Here is a 15,622-nt window from a genome sequence, read left to right as displayed (position 1 = left end):
GATGACGCGATGGTGTCGTGGTGACACACGAGGTGACGCATTGACGCACGGGAGAAGGCGCTGTTGCTGCGTGAGGCACCTCCGGCTTGTCGGTGTGCGGTTGATGATCGTGAGTATTTGAAGCCTGAAAATAATCCTAGCGAATATTCTCATCGGTAATCTTCGTGTAGTAGCCCTTCAGCGCCGGCCGGCCGGCATCCTTGTGTGTCAGACAGGGCGCCTGTCCGCATTAACGGTCGACATTGTTCTTGAATCTCTTCACAGGACCTTAAGTTCTGATCTTCCCGGAATTGCCGATAGTTTTGCCTTTACAGTACTTGTATATAATTAACCCTCCTCGGGGGTATTTCATTGGGCCTGGTTCTGCCTGTTTCAAGCGAGGTGTGTTTTATTTGGTTGATTATATGGGAAGTTGAGAGATGATCTGAACGTTCAGAGCAACATTCCGATGGGTGGGGGGGTGGGGGGGGGGGGGGTTCAAGATGTTTGAATGATTTATTCAAACATCGAGTCTAAACCAATTTTTAGATGAAGGAAATCAATTACAGGAATAAACTTGGATTTGGGATTCTGATTTAGAAAAGCATATGTAAAGAGCCCCACGTGTGGGGCTCATTACACATGAGTGTTAGAATCGGTATTGATATTTGTGAAGTGTGCTTTTGTGTTGGGCTGGAGTCATGGAGTCACACAAACATGAAATAATACTCGGCTATGGAGTTTTTTTCCAGCCCACTGGTAGTTCAAACGTGCATGGCCCTTCTTATGCCTCAAGTTTTTGATCACGCCTGTTCGCTATGTGCCAGGATTTCTTTAGGATCCAAAATCAATGGATCTGAATCTTAAATGATTGAGAAGTCACTGGATTGAGATGGAGAAATGCACAGATTTAAAATCTATGTCTAAAGAAGTTTCTCCCTATTCTAGCCCGAAATGGTTAAACTCTTTCTCTGTGACTCTTCGATTCCTCGACTTTTCAGCAAGAGGAAATAGGCTATAAACATCTGCCCTGCACATCAATTTGTTGAGCTCAAAATTCTATATCTCTTAGTGTACTTCGTCTTCTTGATGTTTGATCAAATGATATATTCCTAACTGTAATAAAAATAGAAAATACTGGTAGGGCCAACAACCTTAGAGAGAGAAAGTAAGTTGCAAGATCCTAATCTTTCATTACTCTTGATGTCCTTGTGCAATTTAGCCTACTATTTTCTTTATGACAGCAGTGTTCTGAATGATTATTGAATTTTTTATTGGTTATTGAATGATTATTTGATGCAAAGTGCCTGTTTTCCAGTTTGGTTAGTCTCCATCATCAGAACGTTACAAGCCTTTGCATATTATTTTTCTTCTTGTTCAGGCATTCTATTTTTTAATCTTGACTATTTACGTGCAAAGAGCTTGACAAAACCTCATTGATCTCAAACGTTAAGTATAAGGACGTAAGAAAAGAGGAGCCTGGCTGCCATTCAGTATGATAATGGCTTCATCTTCTTTCGTGATCTGTTCTCCATATTCATCAATTCACAAAATGGATGTACTTGCTCCTTGAGCACCCTTAGTGTCATCTGTGTGAAGAATCTCCTACACACCTCGGGTTTAAACAACCACGTCCCATCTTACCATTTTATTGCTTCCTCAAATTGTTCCCACTGATGAAACATAACATCTACTCTGTCGTGCTTGCTAAGGATTTTGTATGGTTTACTAAGGTCACCCCTCATTCCACTAAATTTCGAAGATTATGGATGCTATTTCCTTAGCCACTGTTAATAGAATAACCTCATTCCAGGAATTAGCCTGATGAATTTGGACTGCTTCCAAAGAATGCATGTCCCTTCTTAACTAAGGGAATCAAAAAGAAGGGCCTCAGAGATACCCTGTACAATTGTAGCAATGTATAACATTGTAATGAGGCCCAATATCATTCCAAGTACAACTGCTCTTCTTCCATCTGTGCGTTTTGCAGCCTTTCAGATTCCCTATCAACTTTGGCTAATTTATTTCTACATCTGTGTTGGAATAGGCCAGGTCAACCATCAGTGATTACTAGTTAAGATTTTCTCACTCCAAAATTGGTGGTATTTTGGACAGTGACAATGCATGTCTAAAGTTACAGCAGGATATTAACCAACTTGGAAAGTGTGCAAAGGAATGGGAGATGGAATTTAATTTAGATTAGCACAAAATGAAGTATTTTAGGAAGTTAAAATAGGAGAGGACATACACAGTGAATGGCAATGCCCTGGGGAGCACTGTCCTCTGCAGATCCCTCCATTTCATTTCATGTTCATGTGCCTGTTTAAAAGCTTAGAAGTAAACCATAGAAACAGGCCCTTCGGCCTCTATGCTGAACCCATTTAAAATGCCTAGTCCCATCGACCAGCTACCAGACCATAGCCATCCATATCCCTACTATCCATTTACCGATCCAAACTTTTCTTAGATATCGAAATCAAGCTTGCATGCACCACTTGCACTGGCAGCTCGTTCCACACTCTCACTACCCTCTGAGTGAAGAAAATTCCCCTCATTTTCCCCTTAAACTTTTCACATTTCACCCTTAACCCGTGACCTCTACTTAGTCCCATCCAACCTCAGTGGAAAAAGCCTGCTTACCTCTCTATACCTCTCATAATTATTTTGTACACCTCTGCAAATCTCCCTTTGATCTTCCACATTCCAAGGAATAAAGTTCTAACCTATTCAATCTTTCTTTATCGGGTCTTCCAGGCCTGGCAGCATCCTTGTAAATTTTTGCTGCTCTCTGTCAACCTCATTTACATCTTTCCTCTGGGTCGGTGACCAAAACTGCACACAATACTCCAAATTAAACCTCACCAATGTCTGGTACAACTCAACATAACATCCCATCTCCTGTACTCAGTACGTTGATTTATGGAGCGCAATACACCAAAAGCTTTCTTTATGACCTTATCTACTTGTGACACCACTTTCAAAAGAATTATGTACCTGTATTCCCAAATCCCTTTGTTCTACCACTCTCTTCAATGCCCTATCATTCACTGTGTAAGACCTACCCTAGTTGGTCTTACCAAAGTGCAAAACCTCACACTTATTTGCATTAAGTTCCATCTGCCATTTTTCAGCTGGTTCCAATCCCACTGCAAGCTCTGATAATCTTCCTCTCTGTCTACTACACCCCCCCCCCCCCAATCTTGGTGACATCCATAAATTTGCTGATCCAGTTAACCACATTATCATCTAAATCATTGATATAGATGACAAACAACAGCGGACCCAGCACCGAACACTGCGCCATTCCACCAGTCACAGGGCTTCAGTCAGAGAGGCAACCATCTACCACCACTCTTTGGCTTCTCCCACAAAGCCAATGTCTAATCCAGTTTACTACCTCATCTTGAATGCCAAGGAACTGATCCTTCCTGACCAACCTCACATGTGGGACCTTGTCAGATGTCCATGTAGATAACATCTACTGCCTTGCCTTCATCAGCTTTCCTGTTAACTTCTTCAAAAAAACTCTATAAGATTAGTTAGACATGACCAACCACACACAAAGCCATGCTGACTATCCCTAATCAGTTTCTCTTTCCAAATACTCAGAAATATCCAGTCCCTTAGAATACCTTCCATTGACTTTCCAACTACTGATGTCAGACTCACTGGCCTATAATCTCCTGGTTTAATTTTAGAGTCCTTCTTAAACAGCAGAACAACGTTTGCTAGACTTGAATGCTTTGTTACCTCTCCTGTCACTAAGGATGATTTAAATATCTCTGCTAGGGCTCCTGCAATTTCTGCACACCTCCCACAGTGTCCAAGGGACTCATTGTCAGGCCGTGGGGATATATCCGCCTTAATTTGCTACAAGACAGCAAACACCCCCTCTTCTATAATCTGTTTTGGGTCCATGACCTTTTTGCTGCTTTGCATCACTTCTATAGACGCTGTGTCCATCTCCCGAGTAAAAACAGATGCAAAGAAATCCATTTAAGATCTTCCCCACTGCCCCCCCCCCCCCCATCTCTTTTGGTTCCATATAGAGATTACCATCCTGATCTTTCAGGGAACTAATTTTGTCCCTTGCAATCAGTTTGCTCTTAACTTACCTGCAGAATCCCATAGGATTCTCCTTCACCTTGTCTGCTAGAGCAACCTCGTGCTTTTTTTTTAGCTCTCCTGGTTTCTTGCAGTGTTCTTTTGCATTTCTTATACTCCGTAAGTTCCTCATTTCTTCCTACATGCCTATGCCTGCTATGCACCATGTTTTTTTTTCTTAACCAGGACCTCAATATCTCTTGAAAACCGAGGTTACCTAAACCTGTTATCTTTACCTTTTATTTTTACTAGAAGACAGCTTGTCCCAATCCACACTTTCCAGATCCTTTCTGATACCATCAAAATTGGCCTTCCTCCAATTTAGAATCTCATCCTGTGGGCCAGACTTATCCTTTTACATATCTACTTTGAAAATTAATGGCATTATGATCACTAGATGTGAAGTGTTCCCTCACACAAACTTCTGTCACCTGCCCTGTCTTATTCCCTAATAGGAGATCATGTATCATACACTCTCTTGTTGAGACCTCTATGTACTAATCAAGGGAACTTCCCTGAACCCATTTGACAAACTCTATCCCATCTCGTACTTTTATAATATGTGGAAAGCTAACAACCTTACATTTCTTGCAGCAGTCTGCGATCTCTCTACAAATTTGTTCCTCTAAATCCCATGGACTGTTGGGTGGGCTATAATTTTAGTCCCTTTAACATGGACATAACTTTCTGGTTCCTCAGTTCCACCCATAAAGCCTCACTAGATGAGTTCCCCAGTCTGTCCTGACTGAATGCTGCCTTAAAAATTTCCCTTACTAGTAACGCCACCCCTCTCCCTTTAATCCTTCCTGCTCTGTTACATTTAAAACAATGGAACCTGGGAATATTGAGCTGCCAGTCCTGCCCCTCCTGCAACCAAGACTCAATAATGGCTACAGTCATAATTTCATGTGATTGTCTATGCTCTGAGCTTATCTACTTTTCCAGCAATACTTCTTGCATTGAAATATATGTAACTCAGGACACCACTTTTCATTCAAAGGTCAAATTTAATGTCAGAGAAATGTATACAATATACATCCTGAAATGCTTTTTCTTTGCAAACATCCACGAAAACAGAGAAGTGCCCTAAAGAATGAACGACAGTTAAATGTGAGAACCCCAAAGTCCCCTCCCCCAATTCCCCCCCCGCGCATAAGTGGCAGTGAGCAATAATCCTCTCCCCCTACCAGCAAAATTAAACGCGCATCGGTACCATTACTGAGCCCAAGCCTGTGCTAAGCATTAGCAAAGACACAGGCCAAAGTTACCCCAAAAGCTTCACATTTCATCTGAAATTCAACAACCCACAGGTTCTCTTTCTCCCTGGCAAGGGAGAGGGAGGTGTCCCCCATTTTCACAGCGAGCGGGAGACATAACAACAACCCACTGGTTTATGATCTTAAAAGTCTGTTTCATCGCTTTTTTTCGAGCTCTGTGTCCGAAGATCACAAAGACCTCAGGTCTTCAGGCCCACAGCGAAAGACTTTCTGGCCTCCCCAACACCCCAACAACACACAAGTCTCTTGTCGTGACACCAACCCTCGATCTGCCCATCTCCAGAGCCCCGAGATATTATGCTTCCGAACACGATAGAGATTCTTGGGATCCCTAACTTTGTCTGAGGTTTTAGCAACATCTGCCTCTACAACCTCTCCACTATCTGTCTGGCATTCTGGTTCCCATCCCCCTGCAACTCTAGTTTAAACCCCTGTTACGAACCCCGTAACTGGGTCACTTACCAGCAAAGATAGAGAGGTCCGTTGAAGTCTGATGATACTATTTTTAACAGTATTTATTAGTAAAAACACACAAAAATATCAATGCAAATATCCAGATAATATACGTCGTCAATACTAAATCTAAAAGTGCGGGTATAATAATAATCAATAAGAAATAAGCTCTATCGTTATCTAGGGGATAATGTATTGTCCGATGGAAATATAAAAGTCACTCAGTTCATGCAGGCTGCAGCCTTTGGGGACCGCTGGGTTTGCAATGGTTGGAGAGAGAGAGAGAGATTTGGAGAAAAACTTGCCAATTCCTTTTATGATTTCGATCCGTCGGAGTCTCGTTAGTGTGGCCGTTCACTTGTGGCCTCTCCTTTAGCTAAGCCGTTCTTCCGTGGTGAGCCCGCCAATCCCAGGCAAGGGAAGGACGCACACGAGCCCCCCACCGGCTGTCGCTATTAAACGCTGTCACGGGATTTCTAGCGTTTCTCCTGGTGCGTCTAAAGGGGTTGTTCCCCAGACCTTCTTTTATCTTTACTCACAGGGTCTCAGATGTCAATCAGGTTGGGATGATGCAATCCCTCAACCAGCCCACTTTGGTCATCCCCTGAGGGGCTTCAATGAATAGTACAGTACTCAATACACAATTCTGTCTCCAAGAGACAATGGCCATTATCAGTGGCTTTGTTTCGCTGAGGCCAGGACACATTCCAAACCTTGTGGATTCTCTCTCATTTCCTGGGTCCCAGACCTGAATTAATAGCGATCTTACGATTCTCAAAAAGGAGGGGGCTACTTTGTACCCTTCGGCCCCTCAGAGTTGTGGCACATTCGTACACCCCCCCCCCCCCCCACCCCGCAGCACAAGCAAACCTTCCTGCTAGGATATTAGTACCAGTTCAGGTACAAACTGTCTCTTCTGTACAAGTCCCACCTTCCCTGGAAGAGGGCCCAGTGATGCAAAAAATCTTATGCCTTCCCTCACACACCAATTTCTTAGCCATGTGTTAAACTGTATACAGGTGGCCCCAGTTTTTCGAACGTTCGCTTTGCGAAAGACCTACATTAGTACCTGTTTTCACTAACCAAAGATTGATTTTCGCTTTTATGAAAAAAAGACGCCTGCTTTATACGTGTGTTTACCCCGAGAAAGACTACCATGACTGTGAAGCGTTGTGCGGGCAGTTGTGTGCGCATGTGTGTACATGTGCACGTGTGTACGTGCCGGTTTTTTTTCTCTCCATATCAATTTTGGCTCGCTGTCTTCCCGATTTTGATAAGTGAAACTACACCGTACATACAATATTTCTACTTTATATAGGCTGTATATTTATCATATCATTCCTGCTTTTACTATATGTTAGTGTTATTTTAGGTTTTATAGGTTATTTGGTTTGATTTGGTAGGTTATTTTTTGGTTCTGGGAACGCTCAAAAATTTTTCCCATATGTTAATGGTAATTGCTTCTTTGCTTTACGACGTTTTGGCTTACAAACTGTTTCATAGGAACGCTCTATCTTCGGATAATGGGGGAAACCTGTAATCTTCCTAATTCTGGCCTCACTAGTACATGGAACAGGTAGCAATCCTGAGATCACAACCCTGGAGGCCCCGTCCTTTAACTTAGCATCTAGTTCCCTGAACTCATTTCGCGGAACCCCGTTACTCTTCCTACCTATGTCATTGGTACCTACATGGCCCACAACCTCTGGCTGCTCATCCTCCCATGTAAGAATGTTGAGAACTTGAACTAAGATGTCCCGGATTCTGGCACCCGCTTCTTAAACTTTAGCAAACTGCCTGATTCCACTACAACCCCGGTAACCCATTCTTGGCATAAAAAGAACTTGCCCATCACATTGCTGTTAACCAAAAAGCACACCCTTTGGTATGCGGTGAGAGGTCCCGAGTTCGAGTCTGGCCGGCTCCCTTGCGCACTCTCCATCCGGGCCTGGGTTGAGTGTCGACCTCGTAAAGAAAAAAACCTGGAAGGTGATGGGCTCCACTAGGTTTCAGATGCCCAAGACACGCCATACAATGAGCACACCAAAAAGATCAGTGCAAAAAGCTTGTCGTGACAGCGCGCCGACGACTCCACCACATAAAACAGTTCTGACAATCTGCCCTATCTAAGCTTCTGGTAAGTTAAAATAACCTCTATCAAGTCTTCCCCGAGCCTCTGATGCTCGAGGGAGAACATCCCAGGTTTGTTATATGCTCTAATCTAGGACTCTTCTGCACCCTTTCTATAATCCTTCCTATAATGGGGCAACCAGAATTGAACATAATACCCCAAGTGTGTTCTGACTAAAGTTTTGTATAGCTGCAGCATGACTTTCTTGCTTTTATGCTCAACACCCTTACCAAACCATTCCATACACCTTTACCACATTACCCACTTCCAGCGACATATGGACCTGTACCCCAAGATTCCTCTGTACCTCAATGCTATTATTGGAATTGGTTTATTATTGTCACGTGTAGCAAGGTACAATGAAAAGCAAGCAACATAGACAGAGTCCATGGATGGGAAAGCTGGTTCCGTGTTGTCTGACTTATGTCCTCAACTCTGTACAGTTTCTTGTGGTCACAAGCAGAGCAGTTAGTTGCCATTCTAAGGCTTTGGCAACTAAGGCTTTATGCATCCCGATAGTATGCTTTCTATGGTGCATCAATAAAAATCGGTAAGGGTTGATGGAGACATGCTAAATTTATGTAGCCTCCAGAGGAAGTATGGACGTCTGTGAGCTTTCTTGGCCATGGCATCTGTGTGGACCAGGACAGACATTGGTGATGTTCACTGCTAGGAACTTGAAACTCTCAACCTTCTTGACCTCACCACCACTGGTGTAAACACCAACCTCCCTCAACCACCCACCCCTATCCCTTCCTGAATTAGTGGCCAGTGGTTTTGTTTTGCTGACATTGAGGGAAAACTTGTTGTCATAACACCAAGTTACTAGCTATCTCCTTGTACTCTGAATCATCATTATTTGAGATCCAGTCCACTTTCAATGGTATCAATTGCAAACTTATGGATGAAGTTAGCAGAAGCTGACCACACAATCAAGAGTGTAGAGTGAGCAGAGTAGGGGGCTTGTCTGGTTCTGCATTTAACTGTATACTTTCTCCTTTCATTTGACCATACAAAGTACAGTTGCCTGGATTAATCTGCCACTGTATATCCTGCTGTACACTTTGATTGACCTTTACACTGTCAGCAACTCCACCCATCTTGATGTCATCCACAGGTTTGCTAATCACATTTTCACCTACATTACAGATGGACGATAAATGCTAATGTTGATATTTAGATCCTAAAAAATGAAGAGTCTGGTTGTAATCTTGTCCAAGTCACAGGGGATTACCTAAGGCAGTGGTGTCAAACTCATTTTAGGTCACGGGCCAGATTGAGCAAAATGCAGCTTCATGCGGGCCGGATCAGTCGGACGCGTGCGAACGCAGCTTTCGTTGCCTCCGTTTTTTCAGCCTGTTCTCATGTGTCTCAGTCTCTGCTATAACTACAAAGTGTTTCACTTTACAAATTCCGTTTCTTATGAAGAAGACTGCCGAGCAAGACTGCCGAATAAACACTAAAAACCCTGAAAACCTGGTACCTGAATAAACTCAGCATTAGCCATATCATACGCCATAGGCGCTTCAATTACTGGGGCCAGCTTTAATAGTAATTAGATATTATCTCGCAGGCCAAAGATAATTCCACCGCGGGCCGGATTTGGCCCGTGGGCCTTGAGTTTGACATATATGACCTAAGGGGTTAAATTTTCACTGAGTAGTTGGTATCTGGAACAAGATGCCAGAGGAGATGGTGGTAAGAGCAGGTACTTGAATGACCGAGATATAAGAAATTAAAGCAGGCTAGTGCTATTACTAATGATAGTATGGATGGTTGGCATAGACGTGATGGACTGTTTCTATGTTGTATATCTCTATGACTATGAGTGACCTGCTATCTACTCACATTCCATTGCATGCTCACTCTTAACTTCCCTCAGTCTATAGCTTATATGAAGAAAGGGCCAAATTTTCCTCTCTAACCCTTTTTTACATAAGAACATAAGAGATAGGAGCAGGAGTAGGCCAATCGGCCCCTCAAGCCTGCTCCGCCATTCAACAAGATCATGGCTGATCCAATCTTAACTCTAGTTTTCACCGAATCCCACAAGGCAACAGTGCCAACCAACAGGGCACCATGCCGCCCATTTTATTTTATTATTCATCCCACCCAAACCCATGTGATCACCCGGGGGAAAAAAACCAAGTTGCCAATTGAGGAGAATTTTAACTCATTGACCAGATGACCATATTTACAATTTATTCCAGGGAAATCCAGGCCTTGCCATATCAGAGATGTGGCCATTGCCCTACCTATCTTTCCCACACCCTCCCTGCAGCATGTTAGCAACTGCTTTACATCAGACTGGCCTTTTTATTCTACCTTTCATCAATTTGGGGTCATCCTGAACTCTGCTGCTCTTAACTCAGTTTGTACCAAATCCTGTTCACCTATCCAGTCTGTACTTGTTGACCTACACTGAATTCTGGTTAGATACAGACTCAGGTTTTAAAACTCACCCCCCCCACCCCCCCACGTTTTCTAGATTCTCCATGACCTTGCATAACTCTTTGATCATCAGCAAAATTAATTTGTTGCAGAACTTTCATGTGTCAAGGTGCTAGCTCCCTCATTTTCTCTGCTTATAGCTTCCTTTTCCTAAATACTCTGGGAAAACTGTCTATTTGGCCATCTGCCCCAATATTTCCTCATGTAGTGGGATCAAAATTTGTTAATATTTTGATAAGCACCTGGTGTCAATCTGCTGCTAGATAAAGTGATATAGGATGTGGAAACCATAGAAAGGTGCAGAGGAGATTTACAAGGATGTTGGGGAGTATGCCTTATGAGAATAGGTTGAGTGAACTTGGCCTTTTCTCCTTGGTGCAACGGAAAATGAGAGGTGACCTGATAGAGGTGTATAAGATGATGAGAGGCATTGATCATGTGGATAATCAGAGGCTTTTCCCTAGGGTTGAAATGGCAGTCTTAAGGTGCTTGGAAGTAAATACAGAGGAGATGTTAGGGGTAAGTTTTTTACACAGAGTGTGGTGAGTGCGTGGAATGGGCGCTGGCGGGGGTGGTGGAGGCGGATATGATAGGGTCTTTTAAGAGACTCCTGGATAGGCACTAACCCTAGATAATTTCTAAAGTAAGTACATGTTCGGCACAGTATTGTGGGCTGAAGGGCCTATATTGTGCTGTAGGTTTTCTATGTTTCTATATAATCATTATTGGTTTATTCATTACTTAAAACCAAAAATAAGTATATTCATCTCAGTAAAACAAATTAAATACATATTATACTTTGCTCAGTCTTTAATGACCTGATCAGTGGTAGGCGTTGGTGGTGTACTTATTTATTTACCAGAATGGTAATCCACAGAAGTGGATTGACAATATCCCATCCTGGCAGCTATATGAACAACTCCTTTTTATGATAGCCAGCCAGCTTTAGTATGGATGAGTGTGAAACTAATTTTCATAAAAATCCATCAAGTATATATTGGCCTTCAGAATGGAATATTTGCATACTTTGGTCTATATGTAACTCCAGATCTACAGCTAGTGAGTATAGACATGATGAATGGGAAATAAAAGTTATAAAGTGGAAAAAAAAAGTATGCAACAAGAGGTTTCACCTTGTGAGAAAAGGAGAGCAGAATGCAAGTGTTATTAACCTATTGAAGGTATGCACATAACCATCCGGTCTGAGATTTGGATCAAATCATAAACTACCGTAGATTCCGGATTTTAAGCCGCTACTTTTTTCCCACATTTTGAACAGCTTTGAACTCTGCGGCCTTTAATACGGAGCGGCTAATGTATTTTTTTTTTCATGCTGCCAAAAACATTTTGCCTCGTAACAGTAGACCAATAAAATTGATGAGTAGTTCACAGAGGTCCAATGAAATTGTACGATAAATCAAGCGCACTTTCACAATTAAATTATTGTAAATCAGTCATTTGTACTCACCCTCATCAACATGGAAAACACTCGAAGAAAAGCATTGTGCTGCCTTTATGGCAGTTATTTAGTTTATAATATTTTCGCTTAGTAATTCATTTGTTAGTTAAAGTTAGAACTGTTTTAACTATATTTGTTTTCTGTACTACATCGCGGGATGCTATGACGTCACACCCGGTTTCGCCACGTCTTGTGGGATACCGGTTTGCGATAAACGGGATGGCGGGGGGGGAGCGGCGGAGCGAAAACGCTGCTTTTAAGTTAAAGGCGATCAATAACTTTTCCTGGTAGGCTGCAGTATATATATTTTTTACCAGTCGTTAGGAGATATTGGAATGTTGTTCAGTAAAGAAGTATACGCAACGTATATTTAAAAGTAGCCGCGTTACAGGCACGGTTCGAAAAAAAGCATTTGCAATATGTATTTGTTTATGTTACCATATGGATTTAATTAAAAGTTAAAAAATCCTCACGTGTAATATCTTTCTGTGTAAATATCTCATATTACAACGTGGGACACCTGCGGCCGAAAATCCGGTGCGGTCTGTACAAGTAAAAAATTGATTTTATTTCTAAAATTAGAGCCAGCGGCTTTTAATCAGGTGCGCTCTGTAGTCTGGAATCTACGGTAACCAATGGTGTAAAAATCTTACTTCTACCAATTCTGCTTGTTTCAGTTGAAGCGTGATTCAGTTACCATTCCCTAAGATTTCTATAAGCAGGTAACCAAACTAACACTCAAAGCTAACAGCTAAAATCAGCATTTTGAGAGTGTATATTAATTTGATTGTTTCTGTCCATTCTAGTATCTTTCCTGTTTGGCAGCACAAATGCAATCTCTTGGTTTGTATTGATTTTAGCAATGGAATTAATTACCTAAAACTATACATAAGTCAGGCTTGATTATTTAATTTATTACAAGAGTACCGGCATCACAGCTTATCAGGATTTATAATTGTGTTTGCAATTCCCATGTGTGAGTTCCTAATCTTGAATGATTTTTTTTTTTGTAAACCCAAAGGTCAAAGATGACTGATCCAGATGTTGTGACTGAAGTGCCTGCAGCTTTGAAACGACTTGCCAAATATGTTGTGAGAGGATTTTATGGACTAGAGCATGCACTAGCTTTGGATATCCTCATTAGAAACCCCTGTGTCAAAGAAGAGGACATGTTGGAGCTGCTGAAATTTGACCGTAAACAACTGCGAGCAGTTTTGAATACATTGAAAAATGACAAATTTATTAAAAGTAGAATGCGAGTTGAAACTGCTCCTGATGGTAAAACTACAAGACATAATTATTACTTCATAAATTACCGTCTTCTGGTGAATGTGGTGAAGTACAAACTTGACCACATGAGGAGAAGGATTGAGACGGATGAACGAGATTCTACAAACAGAGCTTCTTTTAAATGTCCCAACTGTTACAAAACGTTCACAGATCTGGAAGCCAACCAACTATTTGATGTAATGACAGGTACAGAGAGTTTTGTACTTGCACAATGTTCCATTTTTTAAAAAAAAAATCAAGTGCTTTTAATTATCTCGATGGCTGCATTAATGAATATCTGACTCCTTATTTTACTCTTTATTTCCAATCTCTGAGAAAACAGAACACTACAAATTAGAAGTATTAAAATAAGCATGGATATCTTGGGAAAAGAAAGAATCTAGGATTTCAGGAACCCTCACTGGAAAGGCTCATTTGTGAAAAAGGATTAAATTGAGCTAGAAACAGTTACATCTAAAGAGCTTATAGTCATAAATTTATGCATGAGGAGTAGAAGTGAAAGTGAGCCCCTGGTTACTTCCCCAATAAACAGCAAAAGTTTTGGGAGAAGAAAAATGGGACAAATGGGAAGTGGTATGAGGGTAACTTCTAGAAATACAAAGGTAATTGATTTGATTGATGAATCAAATTTCGAAAAGAAAAGGTAGATTTATATTTACATTTTATATCAAAATGTTATACCATATTTTAACTGATATATCATTCTTGAATCTCCTTTAAAAGCTTGTTTAGGAAAAGAGTGGGCTAGCAGGTCCCAAGATATATATCTTCTGATCGTCAGTTGAATATAGAGATGGTCTACACTTTAAAGTAATTTACCTTTTTCTCAATCCCTTAATATACAGTACTTAATACAAATCTCTGTTACACTTGAACATAACTTTAGATCATATGGGTTTTGACCCAGCTCTACCACTGCTGTATGCATTGATCTTGACTTCACTTTTGCTTTCCTGCATGACCCTTGAAAGGCATTATGTCTAAAAATCTACCTGTCTCAGCCATGAACATAGTCATGACTGGCTTCAACCAGTGGTTGAAGAGGTGGGGAAGGAAAATGCAAAGATTCATTTTTAGGGAATATATTACTTCTCATTTCAATCTTAAATGGGCAAACCTAACAATGTGAATATCATACCCAGTTCTTGATTCCATCCTGGAGAAAACATCTTAGCTTTACCCTGACATACCTCTCATAGTTTGCTAGATGGGATCTCACTGTACCTGATCCATGGCTCATATCTACTTGTTGATACCTTCAAGTCTAGCTGTTAGAAGGCCTTTTCACACTGTCTTCTAAATGCTCCTGATTGGAAATAGTTGAAGAACATTAACTAATATATTTTTTTTAAATATCCAAAACCACAGCTCATGTAAATTATTCAAAAGGATTAATTTTAGTTAAATAAAAAAAAGCTGCCAAGGTGGGATTCAAAGTTTTTTTTGTCTCTTCAGTGTGTTGTAATGAAAAGGTATACTCAAAATATTTGTTTAGTGTCTCTGTCAATTTTGTTATTTCCATGATAGTTTCTTCCTAAAGGATCAACATTTGCTTTTGTTGCTTTTTAGATTGATAAGTAACTCTTCCAATCTCTTTTTATATTACTTGTTAGATTATTCTTTTGCTAATAATTCTTTAATTAGCCACTGCTGGTCTTGGAAATATTCCTAATAATTAGGTTTGCCACTGTTCTTCAGCATATTATGAACCTTTTTATTGGTTGTACACCATCTCTATCTTTAGTTAATTGCTGACAAATCCCTTCTTCTGTAGAATATTTATTTCTAAATAATATGTCTTGGTTGAATAAAATAGTTATTTAAATATTTGATTTGCTTATCTAACAACAATCCATTTTGTTAATTTACCAGTCTGCTCACCCTACTTACCCCTGAAATAAAGGTTAAAACTAATAAAAGGATAGTTTGGAACTCAAATTTGTTGTTTGCAAATTGAGTGTGAAATTAGGAGCAGATTACTAATCAATTTTGTCTCATTACTTGTGACAGATTTAAAATAAGCCACTGTTTGATCAGGTGTGGAACATATTCTAGGGAATTGTCTCTAATGCATTCTATGATCATATTGTCAAATTTGATTAGCCCACTTAATAAGACCATAAGATACAGAAGCAGAAGTAGGTCATTCAACCCATCGAGTCTGCTCCATCATTCAACCACATGACTAAGATCTTGTACTTCAGGGCCTTCCTCTGGTGAGCCTCCTCGCATCCTTCCTCCTGTGGCACTGTGAGCTCCACCAGGTTGATTTTCTTGTCTTTGGTGGACCACAGTACGATGTCTGGTCGAACTGTGGTTTGCACCACTTCTGGGAACTGCAGCTTCCTTCCCACATTGACCCTCATCTCCCATGATGTGGCAGATTGCAGCAGACTGGATTTAGGCCTCTTTGATATGAGTGGCATGGCTCTCTCCTTGATGAAAATGGCTGCCCTGTTTGCCTCTCTGCCAGCTGGT

At 41.0% G+C, this 15,622-nt stretch overlaps 1 protein-coding gene across 1 annotated transcript in view; it reads left to right on the top strand.

Moving 5' to 3' along the window:
• The first annotated feature begins 6 nt into the window (after positions 1-6).
• Positions 7-15,622, top strand: part of gtf2e1 (general transcription factor IIE, polypeptide 1, alpha) — a 59,303-nt gene continuing 43,687 nt past the window's right edge. Inside the window, exons 1-2 of the mRNA XM_073045367.1 lie at positions 7-109; positions 12,876-13,330. Coding sequence (XP_072901468.1) covers positions 12,883-13,330 — 448 coding nt within the window. The 5' untranslated portion in view covers positions 7-109; positions 12,876-12,882. The remainder of the gene's footprint in view (positions 110-12,875; positions 13,331-15,622) is intronic.

Source organism: Hemitrygon akajei, chromosome 5, assembly GCF_048418815.1.
Source record: "Hemitrygon akajei chromosome 5, sHemAka1.3, whole genome shotgun sequence".
NCBI lineage: Eukaryota > Metazoa > Chordata > Chondrichthyes > Myliobatiformes > Dasyatidae > Hemitrygon > Hemitrygon akajei.
This window is presented reverse-complemented; position numbering and strand designations above follow the sequence as displayed.